Here is a 15,667-nt window from a genome sequence, read left to right as displayed (position 1 = left end):
AATAAAAAAAAGATAAAAAGATAACATTTATTTTTTACAAAAACATATACAGACTAAGAAAATAAATACTATTTAACATTTTTACAAATTAAAAATGTTGCAGATTAACACTTCAAACCAAAAACACTTCATACACACCACACTGACACAGTTTCAAACTGCTGCACAGCTGATATTTTTTGCTGCTCAGAATTTCATTATTCCCAGGCCTGATAAGTCAAAGTATTTTTAATTGTCATATATTTAGATTTATATAACTGAGTGGAATTTGATAGTTTGGATCATGAGCCAGAAATATCCTGGAACAAAGATTGTCTTCTAAGACTTGAGAAGGATTCCGCTGCCAAAGTAACTTTAAAGACGTATTTTTGAAACAGTGAAACATTAAAAGGTACCTGAGATGTTTGTTTGCAGAGGTCCTGTTGGGGAACATTGTGTGAAACATTGAGGCCCAACAAATATGGTGCATGTCTTTCCTTTCATACAAAACATCTGTAAAAAATTTGTTCCTGAATGTGTTAAACCTGCATTGTTTACTTCCATGCATACATGCTTTTTTCTTAACTTTAGTGCTTTTCTACAACCCCAAAAAAAACCCCAAAGAAAGGAGCGTGGAGGAAAATAATGCAGAAATTAAAACATTCAAAAACAAACTTTGCAGGTGTTTTCTGGGGAATGAAACACTTTCAACACTTGTCAGACTATTAGAATAAATGTTTTAAAAAGTGAGGAGCTTCTGTGTGAAAGTATCTGAGGAGCTATAAAGTAAAGCTAATGAGCGTTGATTAAGGACATAAGGACACCAGTGATGCATGTAATGTTGCTATCATCTGACAAGCAATTTTAAATAGAAAAAAGTAACAAAAATGATCCAAATTATATGTACAACCAGCTGCGTTAAAGTGTTTAAGGACCAATTTGACTTTTTGGAAAATAACGTATATTCCTGTCACCACTATTGTGTTTTTTTGTGCTAAATATTCAGCTACAACCAGCAGCTGCTTAGCATTAAGACTGCAAACAAACCTGCCAACCCCTCAAATGCTTTCCAGTTTCAAACCTATCACCTAAATAAGTGTAACTCTCCTTAAAGAAATGGCCAGCAGCCAACCTCTGGCCTCCTCTCTGACCTTCTGGAGCATTTTATGTGTCCTGGGACCTGAAATAATAATGTTATAAAGTCTTTTTGATGCACTGTGTTTCTACGCCCCGTTGTCCAGGATGACATTTCCATCTTTGTCTTTGATCCTGACCCGTCCAGTCGGGTAGCGGGTTTCTTGACGACCGTCGCTGTAGACTGTCTTCACTGTTCCATCTGGATACTCCCGTCTCTTGAAATCGGCCGTGTGGATCTCCTTTTGGCCCGTGTTGAAGTGGATTTCTTTGGTGCCGTCACTGAGAGAAACAAGATATGTGCTCAGTCCGTTAGAATTCACCTAAATCTGCAGACATTTGCTGGTTCCACCTGTGAACATTTAATATTTTTCTGCAATGTATATGAAATTCAAGTTTTTGCCCATATAGTATGTGCAGTAAAATGCAAAGTGACTGTTCTCAAGGCTGTACAATAACAATACGACACTATAAAAATAATTCTTTAAAGTGACAAAAAATTTGAAAAAAAATTCACATTATTATATATATGTACACTACCGTTCAAAAGTTTGGAGTCACCCAGGCAATTTCATGTTTTCCATGAAAACTCACACTTTTATTCATGTGCTAACATAACTGCACAAGGGTTTTCTAATCATCAATGAGCCTTTCAACACCATTAGCTAACACAGTGTAGCATTAGAACACAGGAGTGATGGTTGCTGGAAATGTTCCTCTGTACCTCTATGGAGATATTCCATTAACAATCAGTTGTTTCCAGCTAGAATAGTCATTTAACACGTTAACAGTGTCTACACTGTGTTTCTGATTAATGTTGTCTTCACTGAAAAAAAAACCTTTTCTTTCAAAAATACAGACATTTCTAAGTGACCTCAAACTTTTGAACGGTAGTGTATATGAGCTATTTTGATTTATGTAAAGCCTGAAAGCAAAAGTAAACACTAAATACAACTGGAATAGATTAGATGTATAGAGTCACCTTTGAGAGAAATTGTTCTCTAAACAGTTTTATAGTTTTCAATGCAGACATTTAACAATAGGAGCAGTGCGTCGAGTCGGGCCGTTGCTTTTTTACTTACGGTTTCACCTGGATGATGGTCCCGTCTGTCAGCACACTCTCCTCCCTGCCGTTGGGAAACAGGTTCTTCACTGTCTGGTCTGGGAAAGTGATTTCCTTTCGGCCGTCTGGGAAATGTTTTTCTGGAGGACAAGTAAAAGACAACAATGCAGATAAGATGCACATGAAATGTTTTTCTTTCCCATTCACTTCTCGGCATGTTGCAGAAAAATGCAGATGATACAGATGCTTCTTGGCTCAAATACAGCAAATTTCCAGGCTACAAAAGTGGGCTGAAGCACACTGCTAAATTCATAGCCTTTTATGGTGCAGATAGAAACTGAGTTCACAATAAAAGACTGAATTAAGCAGCATACCACTACATTGCAGAGGGAGATATTTTACCTCTTACTCTACTGGACTTTTCAAGCTATTTTCAGCTATTTAAAGCAGTTATAAGTAGTCACACTTTTACTATCTGCATCATTACGCTGATGACTAACTGCACACACTGATGTATAATAAAATAAAGCTTATACTGTATATCATATTATTCATTCAGATGTAATGACTGTTGACAAAACTGATCTGCACCGATGAAACAGGTGCATGTCTCTGTGCAAAATTCCCCCAGACAGCATATATTGTTGACTTGGTGTGAAATAACATTTAATCAAACTATTTTTTATAATAAACGTAGTTTGTAAAAACAATCCAAATCTCAGTGGTACAATCTTCTAACATGTATGTATTTTGTGTTCCTTCCTAACATGTTTTATTTTCGAGTGTAATTTGATGATAATATGTGCTTTTTCCTGAGTACAACTTGGATTGCTTGATTTTTATTTCTAACACTGCATTTCTAAACTGGTATTGATGCTTAAATAAAGGATGCAGACTGCATGACAGATACTGTATAGCACCCTCAAAAATTGCCACAATAGAAGGAAGTATTTATTCTCCAAGCAAGGACACATTTCATTTTATAGATGCAGCTTTAAAATGAATGTCTGAAATCTCAACTAACTTGTCACCATACTGTAAACTAGTGAGTGTAACTTGTAAAGGGAGTAATGAGTGATTACAGATAGAGCCTTAGTAATGTTACTTCTATTGAAAGTCATTTAGAAGAGCAGTTGGTAAACTGCTCTCACCTGTCTGGTTGTTGGAGAAGTGCAGGACCTCCATCCCATCTGGGTAGGTGGTGTGTGTGGTCTGGGACTCAGCGTAGTAGTAGATCTAAACATAGCCGAGATCACAGAGTTAACAGCAGAAAACATGTAAACATGGTGCTTCTGGATCTCTTCTCACCAACACTCATTCATTTGAACAGTTTGCTTTTAGTTTTTACTAAACTAACCTGACTATTTATTGGTTAAATGTGCATCTTCTGTTCCCTTAATGGTCCTCATAGTACAACTCAACTGTAGGGAGGTCAAAGCATCACATTAAATAGCTAACCTCAGACAAAACCTTAAAACTGATTTATTTTTTAGATTTATGTTTATGTAGTTTTTATATAGATTTATGAAATATAATGGTATCAGACCTATTTTGCGTTATTGTGGAATTGTGTATCATAGTGTGCTATGTTTGTCAATTATTTCCTTTAGTTGGACTTGACTGTGCTATACAAATATAGTCTTTGCTATGACTGTGTTTGCCTTTTCTTGAGTAATATGTAGACTGAGCTATTCCGTGTCACATTAAAATCATATCATCTTTCTGACTCCACAAAGTACTAGTAAGACCTAAAAAACATCCATGAGGTCTAAATTCAGCTTTATTATAAGATATAAAATACATTCTAGTCAGAGTCTTGTCTCATTTGATGACAGTCAACCATTTGACAAAACTATTATTTTTATTTTACTAAGACTACAAAGATCTCTTCTTGACAACAGCTGCTGACTTGCTCATATTAAATACTAACTCAACAGGCACATTTGTGCTCAAAACTAAGCAAAGAAGATGGTTTACATTTAACAACATTTGCGTAAAAGTCCAGGAGAAAACAGAAGACTTGAAGATTGAATCAGTGCATCAGAAAGTCTTGTTTTCTGTGTTTGAATGTCAATGTCATCTCCACTGATACATCTGCCTGTTATGTTTCAAGTCCAACCAGCAAGAAGAAGCTGAGAAGACCAGCAACAACACCTTGTTCATTCTTATAAGTAAGAATATGTTTGTCAAATTCTGTTTTCTCCTTCATGCTGCAACACATAAAGTTGACTGGTGTAAGTTAGCCATCCCCTTCTACTTTTACCGCCCTCCAGCAAAGGCACAGAAAGTAAATGTTTTTACTGAATGCACAATAAACGTCTCACCACTCTCTGGTCGGCCGTCATTTGTTTCGTGTCTCCATTGAAGAAGGTGACCTTCACCGTCAGTCCGTCTGCTGAAACCTCCTTCCTTGTCCCGTTGGGGAAGACGATAAGTCGATCGCCGCTGACCAGAACCTTCTCTATCTGAAAGGATCAGAACCAGAACTCCATCAGCACCCTCTAAGTAACGAGTGTATCCCAGCAAGTATTATTTTCTTAAAATGAGGCCAAACCATTCAGAATAGTCAAATTTAGCAGTGCTGTATCTACTGTTTCTTAACACCATCACAAGCCTGCTACATTAAAGGCAGAGAAAACATCAGATGATTCATTTCATATCCTCTGAATCATAAAATCAGACTTTCTCACCTTGCCATCAGAGTTTGTTATAACCTCCTGGGCTGATTCTGGCACTTCGGCTTCACTGTGCTCCACTTCTTTTGGCGGAGAATCTCTTTTCTACATGAAAAACATAATGAATTATTAAACATGGGTGTACTCTTTTAAAAAAAAGCATTAAAAAAACTACACCATTGTACTTGAAACTGTCAAGAGAAAGAACTGTCGGATTTTCAACTTTACAGCAGTCCTACAAATAACTGTGATGAAAATAAACAATAAGCTTAGATACTGTGTCATCAGTAACACTTTATTCTACACGTCTCATTCAAAAATTTATTGTTTGCGCAAACAACTTAAAAAAAACTGCGCTCCTTGCTGCAATTGAAAAGCCATGCGTGATAAAAATGCAGCTTCCTGATGAACTGCAGGGATTAAGAGGAAAATCAAACATACTGGATTAGCAACATTTACATTTTTAAGTTCTCTTTTATACTTTTAAAGAAATTGTAATATTTGTATTACTACCCCAAGCTCTTTATCACTGATAAAACCATACAAGAGGTGATGTAGTGCACAAACTTGGAGGGACAGAAAGCAGCAACAGTCAGAGGAAAAGCGTGGAAAAATGTCAACCAAATGGAGGTTGACATTCTTCTATTGCTGTTCTGTGTAATATTCTTCTTTTTCAATTACCAAAATGTTCAAAATGTATTATAAATTAAAAAATAAACACATTTCAAACATGAAATAATTCTTCTACGGACCAAAATATAACACAAACCATAATTCAAATGATTATTCTTCACCAAAATGACAAAAGTGGCATAAAAACACATTGATTCTTATATGGATTATTTTTCAACCCACGTATGGAAGAGTGTAGGGCCCAATCACTTGTGCATCTAAGGGTTAATAAAATAACTGCAGTATGGTTCAAAAACTGTACAGAAAAGCAAGTTGTCACCAAGTTGTTGGAAGATACATTCAGCATGGTGAAACATCTTTTAGAGTTTATATGCAGACTGGTGTACAAGTAGATTGTAGAGGTTGTAAAAATGTAAACGAGCTGAATCAAATAGCCAATCTACATATATTTCTTATACTACATAAAAGACATTTCTCTCTACTTCTAATCTTGGTTGCACTGTTTCTATAGAGCTGCAGGACTTCATATTGCAGTAAAAACGAACCTACAGTGAGTAAAAATGTGACAAGGAGCAAGAAACGCCCACAAACTAGTGTCTCTGTTAACAGTCTGAATAAGAATAGAGAGTGTAAATAATCTTTTGCTGGACATACATCTCATTTGTTTCTATTTTGTCATTAGAAGATAATGTTAAATGTGTTGTATAATCAACAAATTAAACATGAAAGATTTTAAAATGTATCCTAAATTTGTGCTTCAACACCATTAATATATTTTCGGTATCTGTCAGTGAACTTCATTTGAAAGAAAACTGCAGAATTTGTATGTTTTGTTAAATAAAGGAAAAGATAACAGCTTATTCTTACCGGTGAGCAGCTGTTCAAGTGTTCCTGATTTGGTGATTTTTCTTGACTCTTGTTGGCAGTTGCTGAACTCTCCTCTGTCCTCCTGCCGGGCAACGAGGAGGATGAGGAGAAAGAGAAGGCACTTGGAGCTGACGGCCTCCTCAGGCTGCTCTTCATCCCTAGTGACAGTAACAAAATATAACAACATGTTGACTGTTCTCAGCTATTATGACTGTGGGTCAGTCATCAAACACTTATGTACTGAGGGCTGATTAAATTGATTGTAGAGACTAAAGTAGTGAATGTAGCCAAATAGATTTTGCAGCCTGCAGGGTTTTTAACAAGACTTTTCCTAGTTTGGGGTTGTAATACATCTGATTAAACAACCACTCATCAGAGGAAGAACTTTTTTAATGATTACTGAAGCTTAAAAAACAAAACAAGGATTACTTTCTACAAAGATTGCAAAACCAAATATTTTTCTGAGTGGTTTGTCTGACAAATTTAAACGTGCAGTTACAGTTTTGGGTTTTTTTGTAGGCAGTGGAACATGGCAAATGCAAGTCTAATCACTCTTATTTTGTTCTTGTTCTATGGCTCTTATCCAGTTTGTTTTTTTCTGACTAGATTCTTGCTTGTGTTGTATCTACTGTCAGATGTACGTCACTGTGGATAAAACCGTCTGCTAAATGAAACTAGCATTTTCTATTCTGGTCTCAAACCAACTCCAAATGAAAATATGTGGCTCTATGCTATTTGCTGTATTGAGTCAAGACCATATAACACATATGTTATATGAGTTACTTTGACTCAGGAATGCTATTCTTGTTAATCCCACCTTGATTTTACATAAATGTAAAATTGTTATTAAGCGTCACAGAAGACTATGTCATGGTTCCCCTTGCTGAACTCCCACAATGCTCTGTGCTTGCCAGCGTAGAACTACTTGCTTCCCCTGGTCGCTACAGTGTTAACAGTAAGAGCCTCCCCTGGTGGCACAACCAGGCATGACAGCTAATCTAAGATACCTCAGATAATGGTATCAGATCGGGACTCTGCTTCGGCACATACTAAAAATGAAATGACACGGACTGGATCAGGGGCACAAAATTTGATCGGGTCATCCTTATCTCAAACTCAAGTGTCATAAAAATGTGTAAATAGTATAAATGTCCTTCAGAATGGAAACTTACAGGTAAATGTACCTGTAGCACCCTGACTGCCCTCCTTGGAGTTCCTTCTCGAGGCTGCTGCAGTGCTGCTCTGTGGAGGGTTGATGCTGCTGCTTCCTCTGGAGTCAAGAGGACTCTGAAAGCAAACAGTGGTTTAAATGTCACGCCAAGATGAAAAAAAACATTTCAATCCAACAGTCAGTGAAAGATCTGAGGACTGTCAAAGCAAATTACAATCAAAAACTAATGGTTAATGGGATTTTTACATGATTAACTGTGACTTATTTTAGGTATTTAATTCAGGACTTACTGTTGTGATCATACATTTAAAAGGTGACTGAACAATATGCAGACTGAAGCTGACAAAGTGAATACAAGCAATAACAAATAAAAAGAGGCTTACAGCAAATGTGACTCCTTTGGACACAGATGATGTGTTCTCAGATATTTTGGGACCCTCTTTTGTTTCTGTGTCCTTCGGTGCAGCGACGGGGCTTTTCTTTAAGGTGGTGAGGCGGAGCTTTTCCAACATACGGATCTTAAATTAAAAGCACAAACATGCTTAAAGCACTTACAAAAAACACACACAAAATATAATTCTTTTTTTTCTTGGTAAGACAGTAAGGCCACATTCTTAAAATGTCATCTGGTCAATGACATCTGCTCCTTTGTCCTTTGCATTTACACCTGGTGCTAGAATATGTTTTTGTTACCTCAGTTGTGCCTGCGTTGTGTTAGCTTATGCTAACAGAAGGATTATGGCATGTTAACTACTTTATTTTATGAACATGTTCACACTCTACAGACTGTATTTACAATTGGTTGACACCTGATCACAATGCAACTATCTGACATTAATGTATGTTTCTTTTCTATCTTCTACAAACTTCATTTTATAACTAGAAGGGTGGGGAGTCCGGTCGGGTACCTCGTCCCGTAAAGAACTGTTCTCCTGGCTGAGGGAGTCGATCTGTTGTCGCAGTCGGCTGTGTGTCGACGTCCACCGACTCTCCCTTCGCCTCAACTCCTCCTGCAGCGAGCTCAGCTGCTGCTTCAATGCCTGGTGTGAGATTGAAAGGGAGTATTTTAAGATTTCACTCAGTCATGTTATTATTGTTACTACTTTTTTAGGAGTTTTATTTTTGAAGCACAACATGCAATTAGATGTGGACATTTAACGTTTTAAGAAACACTTTCCTCTACTTCTACAAACTCAAGAACTCAGAACTATTGCAGCAAAATAATGATAAAATTATGTTTTATGCTATGACGTTAATATGAGCTTAATTTTGTTGAAATGGCTCCATAATATTTGCATAGATAATTCTTTGCACTACTCATTTTAAATTTGAAATAACTAATTATTTGGCTCCTTGTGTGCAGCTGAAAAATACTGTTAACATTAACGTTTAGAACAATTATTTACACATCTAGCCGATACGTATGCAGCAAAACAGACATCATGCGCTAAGGAATGAATCTGTAATGTCCACAAACATCAGCTTGTTACCAATGCTGATAAGTTTCAAGTTTTGCGTCACCTGAATTTCCTCTCGTTCCTTCTTGTCAGGTATGGCTCTGACGGCTAACGCATGCTTCTCAAACAGTTTGCGCTCCTTCTGCAACTTCTTGTTCTCCTCTTTCTTGTATTCCTCAAACTTTGCCAGCTCCTCGGCTTTTGTCTGTTCAAACTGCAAACACTCTTTCCTGCAAAACATACAACAAATTCGACATAAATCTTTAACATTACCTCTAAAACGACCCAGTGAAAGAAATTAGAGAAGAGAATCTAAATTTGGACAGATTACTTCCAAAGTGCAAGTGACCAGTGGTTCATCATGCAAGGTCTTTCGCACACAATAAAGATTTTGTGGTAAGTTTTGTGAATGTCTGATTTAGTGAGTGTGCTGTAGAATAAAAGTCTCACTGGATCAGTCAGAAATTCTGCAACTGAGTATTTTAAGAAACTTTTCATACAGTCTACTACTGAAATGTTCAAGCGCAGACAAACATATCACCTCAGATTTTCCTGTTTCTTCTCATTCTCCTGCCGGAGCTTAGTGAGTGTCGCGTTCTCCTTCTTAAATCTCTCAATCTCAAGCTCCAGCTCCACCAGTCTCTCCCGGAGCTGTCTGGACTGGACTTGTTGGACTGAGGACAAGAACACGCAAACAAAACTGAAAAATAATATTAAAAACTTGTGGAATATCTCATCCTTATATGCATCTGTGCTCAAAACAGGAGCGATTGTATGACCACATAAGATTGATTTATCACAGAAACATGATCCTTGTAGATTTTACAAATATAACTAAAAGGCTCAAAACACAGAAGCAAGAAGAAAGAAAAAGTAGAAGGTGGTAGGGCAGAGTTGAATAACCAGAAGAATAATAGCAAGTATTTATCCTACCTGTTTCCTCCTCTGGCTTTCTGGGCTCAGAAGCAGCAGATGGGGGAGGACCAGGTGTATTGTGGGTTTTTGGTTTCAGCGATGGGAACAACTTCGTCATGAGCTGGGAGGCAGGAGGAGGATCAGGCTCCAGGTTCACTGCACATTTATCCAGCTCCACGACTTTGCTCACTGCTACCTTCCTCAACAGAATCCTCTCCGGTGGTGAAATTCTACTGGCTGTCAGCTTGGGAACTGGACTGTCTTCTCTACTCCCATTGGCTGTGCCGATGGCGTCCTCCTCCAGGTCATTCCACGTGTTGTCGTCATTAAACACAACTCTCCTTAGCTGGCTGTCTTTGTCCTCGATCAGAGTGGAGTCATCATTGCTCATGTCGCTCTGCTGATCCTCTTCTTGTGCCCCATCTGAAGCCGAATCCCTGAAACTGTCCTCGTCTTGATACGATCGTTTGTCATACGGCGGGTTAGACGGTGCAGGGAAGCAACAGGTGCTTTTGACCACGACTTCCTGGTCTCCAAATTCAGAGCCACTGCAGGATGACGGGTCGGAGGTCTCATGTTTGTCTTCTCTCTCACTGTCCTCTTCCTCCTTGTCCTCAGTGCTCACTTTGTTCTTCAGTGCAGCATCTCTTATCGTCTCCACAAATCCTTCTGAGATCGCAGAGCTGTTTTTACTAGATCCGACACTGCTGCACCTGCGAAGTACATCTCTGGGAGGTGACTTAATGGGGGTGGAGGAAAGCCGTCGCTGGTGGCGCCCCCTGGCTACCTGCAGCTGCCGGTGCTGCTGGTCCATCTGAAGAACCTGTAAGTACAGAACAAAGTCTTTGAGATCATTTATGTTTAGCAGATCTAGTATGATAGGACGATACTTTAGAAAAACGACACATTCAGATATGCAGCTACAGATTATGTTAATTTTTGCAGCTTTCTCTGAACTATCAAATCTGAACAGTCTGCAGTCGTTATTTCGCAACTAACAGTGTATATTTGTACTATTAAGTTTGGTTGCTAAATGTTGTTTACAATCACTGAGCACGAGGTACATGCTGTGTTAAGAAGCGAACATTTGATAGTTTATTACATTTTGTTTCCTTTTTCCTTTTTTACAGGGGTATTTTTTTAAACCTGCATAACACACAGTAAAGAGATGACAGAAGATGAGGGGAGAGAGAGCCAGAGCATCTGTTTTGGTCAATATAATTATTTCATGAAGCAAAATATCTTCTGGTGTTGCATTTTTAATTTTTTGCAATTTTCTCTCATGTTCCTCACTCATTTTACTGTGCACAAGTTGGGTCTACATGCCAAGAAACTCTGTATTTTGAAAATAAAGTAAAAAAAAATAATAACTGAATCTAAGAACCTTCATATTAGAGTAAATTCTGTTTTGTCAGACACACTTCTCTTGAAGATGTCACAGAAAATAAGAACCATCTAAGGTTTCTTTGTGTACAAAGCAGCAAAAAAGTTGTAGCATGATGCGTTTGAGTTATTTTGTTTTACACATTGCACTTCCTGCCATTTGCACATCACATTGTCTATGCTGAAATGATATATAGTGCAGCCCTAATTTGGAATTAACAAAATTGTAAGAATTCTCCAATAATCTGTATACCTATAATATTTTCCTGACTTAAAACACAGCAATCACTTGAGAGTAGAATGAAGCACCTTCGTGACAAACGAGGAGTTGGATGAGAACGACAGCTCTTCAGCAGCTTGTTCCAGCAGCTCAAACTCTCCCAGCTCCATGTTTTCCAGCTGTCGGTCACACTCCCAGCGATGGAGCTTCTCCTGGAACGACAGCTCAAAAGAATCCTGTGGAGCTCCATCTCCTGCTTCTGTTCCCGCTCTTCCTTCTGTTATTTCCACTTTTGAACCACAACTTTTCTCTTTAGTGGCATCAGTTTCAGCCTTTCCTGGACCTCCTAATGTGCCCAGCTGTTTGGTTACAGGGTTTGTCTGCATGTTGTGGAAAGAATTCTTTGTGGTCTGAACAGAAAGACCCACTTTCCTGTTATTCTGCTCCTTTCCTTGCACCAATAGATGATGTTTGGGTTGTCTGATGTCTGGATCAGTCTGGATAAACTCCGTTCCTTCTGTGTTTTGTCTTTGATGACTCCCCAGAACCTTTGTCCGTGCTGCCTTACTCTCTGCTCTGATGTCCTGAGGTGGCAAACCGAGTCCTCTCAGTCTGTTTTCCTTGTTGAGCGTAGCAGTTTTCCGTTGGACAGGAAGCCGCGGGACACCGTTTGCACTACTTTTCTGGATAGATGCAGGTTCAGAGTTACTGCGGGAAATCAATTTGGCTCGGGGTTGTGGTTTGGGATCATTTTTCACTTCAGTTTTACGTAACGAAGCCTTGTGATTGTTGGTGAATCTAGAAAGCCCCTCGCCTCGCTTCAGAAAGGCTCTCCTGGGTGGAGCCTGTGCAGCTTCATCTTGGCTCTGTTAAAGTGAGAAAACACAATGTGAATGAAAGGTGCATCAGAATATTTGTTGGACTAAAGAAAACATGGCATTGTAGCAACTCTAAAGTTCCATAATATGACAAAACAACATCACGTTACAATATGACAACAGCATAGTCAGTCTGGATTCTCACTCAGTGTGCTTATAATCAAATGTATGCTTCATAATTTCTCAAGGGCTTTGTTTACAACATTATTTAGCTTTTGAAAACATTTTCTTGTGTGTTTAAGCACTGATAGATGAGTTTTACTATTTATGAGGAGACCATTGATTTATCCTCTGACCTTTTGCTGCTGGACAGACTTCAGCCTCTGCTCCTCGAGCCTCAGCTGCTCCTCCAACAACTCCTCAAATGTCTGCTTCTGTCCCCCAATACCTGGTCTAATGGGTCTGAAGAGGAGCAACACACAGAAGGTAAACAGATGCAAACAGACACAGTTTCCCAAAAACACTCATACAAAATAGTACAAATAAGGCCACACTGATGCGTCTCAACTGTCCAACTTGGTTAAATCTCTTCATTTACCTGTCATGGAAGACTTCACCATTATGTTGCATTAACACGTCATCATTCTCAGGAAAATGGCTGTTATCAACACTCTGCTTCTGATCATCTTCTCTGGAGTTCCACAGGTCTGTAGGAAACACAAAGTGTGAGAACTTCACATAGACGTGATTTATTACCAACACTATGCCAACAGTGTGCTGAAAGTAAAAGTATATGTGTGCTGATGCTGTATAAGGAATATAAATACAAAAAATACTGTTCAAATTTGTTATTTTAAGCCTAAAAATGTATTTCTCACCTTCTTCATCATCTTCAACCTCCACATAATCTTGATGTTTATTAAGTAGCGTCTCTTGTCCGTCTCCAGGCTGTTGTTCTGGTCGGAGGCTCCATATGACTCCATGGTGGTTAATACCGTAGCTGTTTGAACTCTCTCTGTAATGAGAAGCCCTGTGGAGAGTTTCCTCGCCCCATTCTGCTCCTGATGCCCCTGAACTCTCTGCATATTCTGTAAGAAACATTACTGTGACATGAAGTAGGGAAAATACAAGCAAATCACTTTGAAATTTGCTAAACTAAAACAAATGATCAGCTTTATTTATCTAACCTCCCATGCAGTGCTGGGATCCATTCATAATTCCCAGTAGCCTCTGCTGCTCCTCCTGGAGATGAAGCAACTCCTCCAACTGATGAGCTTTTAGCTGCTCCTGCATGTGCTGCTGCCACTTCCTCAACTGCACACAAACGCACACAACAGTATATTGTAAATTATTCACTTAGTTAAACTCCCACAGTGGTTTCTTCAATTGCTTTAAATGCATCTCAGGTGTACGCTTTGAAAAACAACCTGTATACTTGTATAACATCAGTGTCTACAATTAGTCGTAGATCATTAACATAGGGATCGACTGATATGTTTTTCCCCCAATTTTTGCACAGACATTTCTGAGACAACAGAGTGACTACAGACAGACAGGAGGCAACATTAGATCTGAAGTAGCACATTTATTTCATCAATAATCAGCCAATTAAAATACTGACAAACAGAAACACGCCAACTATCAGCCACGACAGCCGGGCTAATAATCGGTCTATCTCTAAACAACATACCATATTAAAAGTGTTTGCCTAATTGCATCTACACACTTCTGTCACTATTTCAGTCTTTGCCAAGACAATTAGGCTTGAGGGAAAACCACTAATAATAGCAGGGAAAGGCAAATGAGTGCGTGTGATGTGAGGTGCAGGGTATTAAGAAAACAGGAACAGATGATGCAATCAACACTGAAACCACGCAAGGTGCCAGAAATGTACATTTTCTTCAGAGCAAACACCGTTGTCCTAAAATTAATAATGAGTGAGTTGTCGCAGGATTATTTGCATTTGGTTAATGCAATTCACTTTCATTCTTGTCACTATAAACCAGTATAACTAAAGGACATTGTCTTAGTTTAGGGATCTGTTTAGGAATGGAAAATCAACAGTTAAGTTGCTAAGTAAGTGTCCATCCCATCAGATTGCATGTTAATGGGAAGAGCTGTCAGGTTCAGCTGGCATGATCAAGTATTTCAGATATTATTCTTGGAGAAACCTGATCAATACTATTCTTTGTAGGGTTCATTTTAACAACAAGAGTGTGCCTTAGGATGCAGATTATTAAAAGTATTGTTGATGTTATTACAGAGACAGATAATGAATATTTCACATCAGAATCAGCGTTATTTAAAGGAGACACCAGATTGTGACATGCAGCATTGCCGTTACCTGTTCTAGCTTCATCCTAAGAGGCAGATCCTGCGATTTCCGTGCTATCTCATCCAAACTGTCCAGCTGTCCATTTGCATTTGTCGCCGGGACAGAGGCTAGACCGTTCATCGGCCTGTCACCTCCAGCCCTCTCCTCTCCAAGCGACCGTGCAAGCCCATCCACGTCGAGGCAGCTGCTGTCTGCAGAGGCAGGCAAGGGGGCAAAGTCTGAGGCGAAGGAGTCGTCTGGCTTCAGGGTAGGGGATCCCACGGCAGAGACGTGCCGCAAGGGAACACCCAAGTCCGGGGAGGGGTTGAGGATCACCCCTGCTCTGGTGCTACTTGGCATCCACCGGGCCAAGAAGTCTGCCTGGGAGTAGTAAAGCCCGGCTGGGGATGACATGATGACGGCAGAGTGGTTTCAGGCAGGGTTTGCTAATCCGGGATTTGAACGACAAAGGTGACAGGTTTCAGGGTTAATCACGCTTTAAATAAACACCGAACAACACGTTCTGGATTCCAAGAAAACTATATATAGAAGATGTTGAACATTCAGTTAGCCATTTTTAATTATGTCTGGCTTCAACCAGCTGCCACACGTTAGCAGCGGAGTGAGTTTTAAATGTTTGGTTGGTAGCAGCAAACTAAACATAACTGAATATGAAAACCAAATAGCTGAATAATTTGACAGTGAGTTTACGACAGGTATCTCACAGTTTAGCTAATATCCTTCTAGTGTTCTAAGTGCATTTTAACCAAACGTCGTTTAATTTAAAAGGCTGTTGATACTCGCCTGTTAGCAGTTTTACTTCACACACAAAAAGTTATTTACCAAGTGCTACACATTAGTAATGACAAAATAAGTTAGCAGTTTTAATGAACATGTCGAAACACGCGGTATTTACCCGTAAAACCGGAGAAAATCAGTCTTCCTGGAGTGAAAGTGTGCAGAATACAAACATAATAGAAGTTTCGAAGCCTGCCGCCATATCAAAACAAAGCCCGCGAGAGCTACAAAAAAACGACG

General features: G+C 39.0%; 1 protein-coding gene across 3 annotated transcripts; it reads right to left on the bottom strand.

Annotated features, from left to right (window-relative positions):
* Nucleotides 1-2: 2 nt before the first annotated feature.
* cenpj (centromere protein J) lies at nucleotides 3-15,663 on the bottom strand. Of its 3 annotated transcripts, none has more exons than XM_023289836.3 (19): nucleotides 15,546-15,663; nucleotides 14,660-15,075; nucleotides 13,503-13,629; nucleotides 13,194-13,403; nucleotides 12,914-13,022; nucleotides 12,672-12,777; nucleotides 11,587-12,363; nucleotides 9,913-10,717; nucleotides 9,521-9,653; nucleotides 9,044-9,209; nucleotides 8,431-8,562; nucleotides 7,906-8,040; nucleotides 7,524-7,638; nucleotides 6,352-6,509; nucleotides 4,867-4,956; nucleotides 4,501-4,641; nucleotides 3,328-3,412; nucleotides 2,196-2,316; nucleotides 3-1,395 (listed from the first exon to the last, which is right to left on the bottom strand). In XM_023289836.3, the coding sequence occupies exons 2-19, from the start codon at nucleotides 15,041-15,043 to the stop codon at nucleotides 1,203-1,205; spliced, it is 3,987 nt and encodes a 1,328-aa protein (XP_023145604.2). In that variant the 5' UTR covers nucleotides 15,044-15,075; nucleotides 15,546-15,663; the 3' UTR covers nucleotides 3-1,202. The 3 variants fall into 3 exon arrangements, with proteins under 3 accessions (XP_023145604.2, XP_023145612.2, XP_023145618.2); XM_023289844.3 differs by having other exon boundaries at nucleotides 7,536-7,638; XM_023289850.3 differs by having other exon boundaries at nucleotides 14,660-15,030; nucleotides 15,546-15,637.
* Nucleotides 15,664-15,667: the final 4 nt, after the last annotated feature.

The sequence above is a fragment of the Amphiprion ocellaris genome, chromosome 11 (assembly GCF_022539595.1).
Source record: "Amphiprion ocellaris isolate individual 3 ecotype Okinawa chromosome 11, ASM2253959v1, whole genome shotgun sequence".
Classification (NCBI taxonomy): Eukaryota; Metazoa; Chordata; class Actinopteri; family Pomacentridae; genus Amphiprion; species Amphiprion ocellaris.
This window is presented reverse-complemented; position numbering and strand designations above follow the sequence as displayed.

Excerpts from the sequence above, each read along its gene's own strand:
- cenpj (XM_023289836.3), bottom strand. The coding sequence starts at position 15,043 with ATGTCATCCCCAGCCGGGCTTTACTACTCCCAGGCAGACTTCTTGGCC. Across the intron at positions 10,718-11,586 it reads ACTCCTCGTTTGTCACGAAG|GTTCTTCAGATGGACCAGCA; the intron begins GTGCTTCATTCT and ends CTGTACTTACAG. Across the intron at positions 9,654-9,912 it reads AAAGCCAGAGGAGGAAACAG|TCCAACAAGTCCAGTCCAGA; the intron begins GTAGGATAAATA and ends TCTTGTCCTCAG.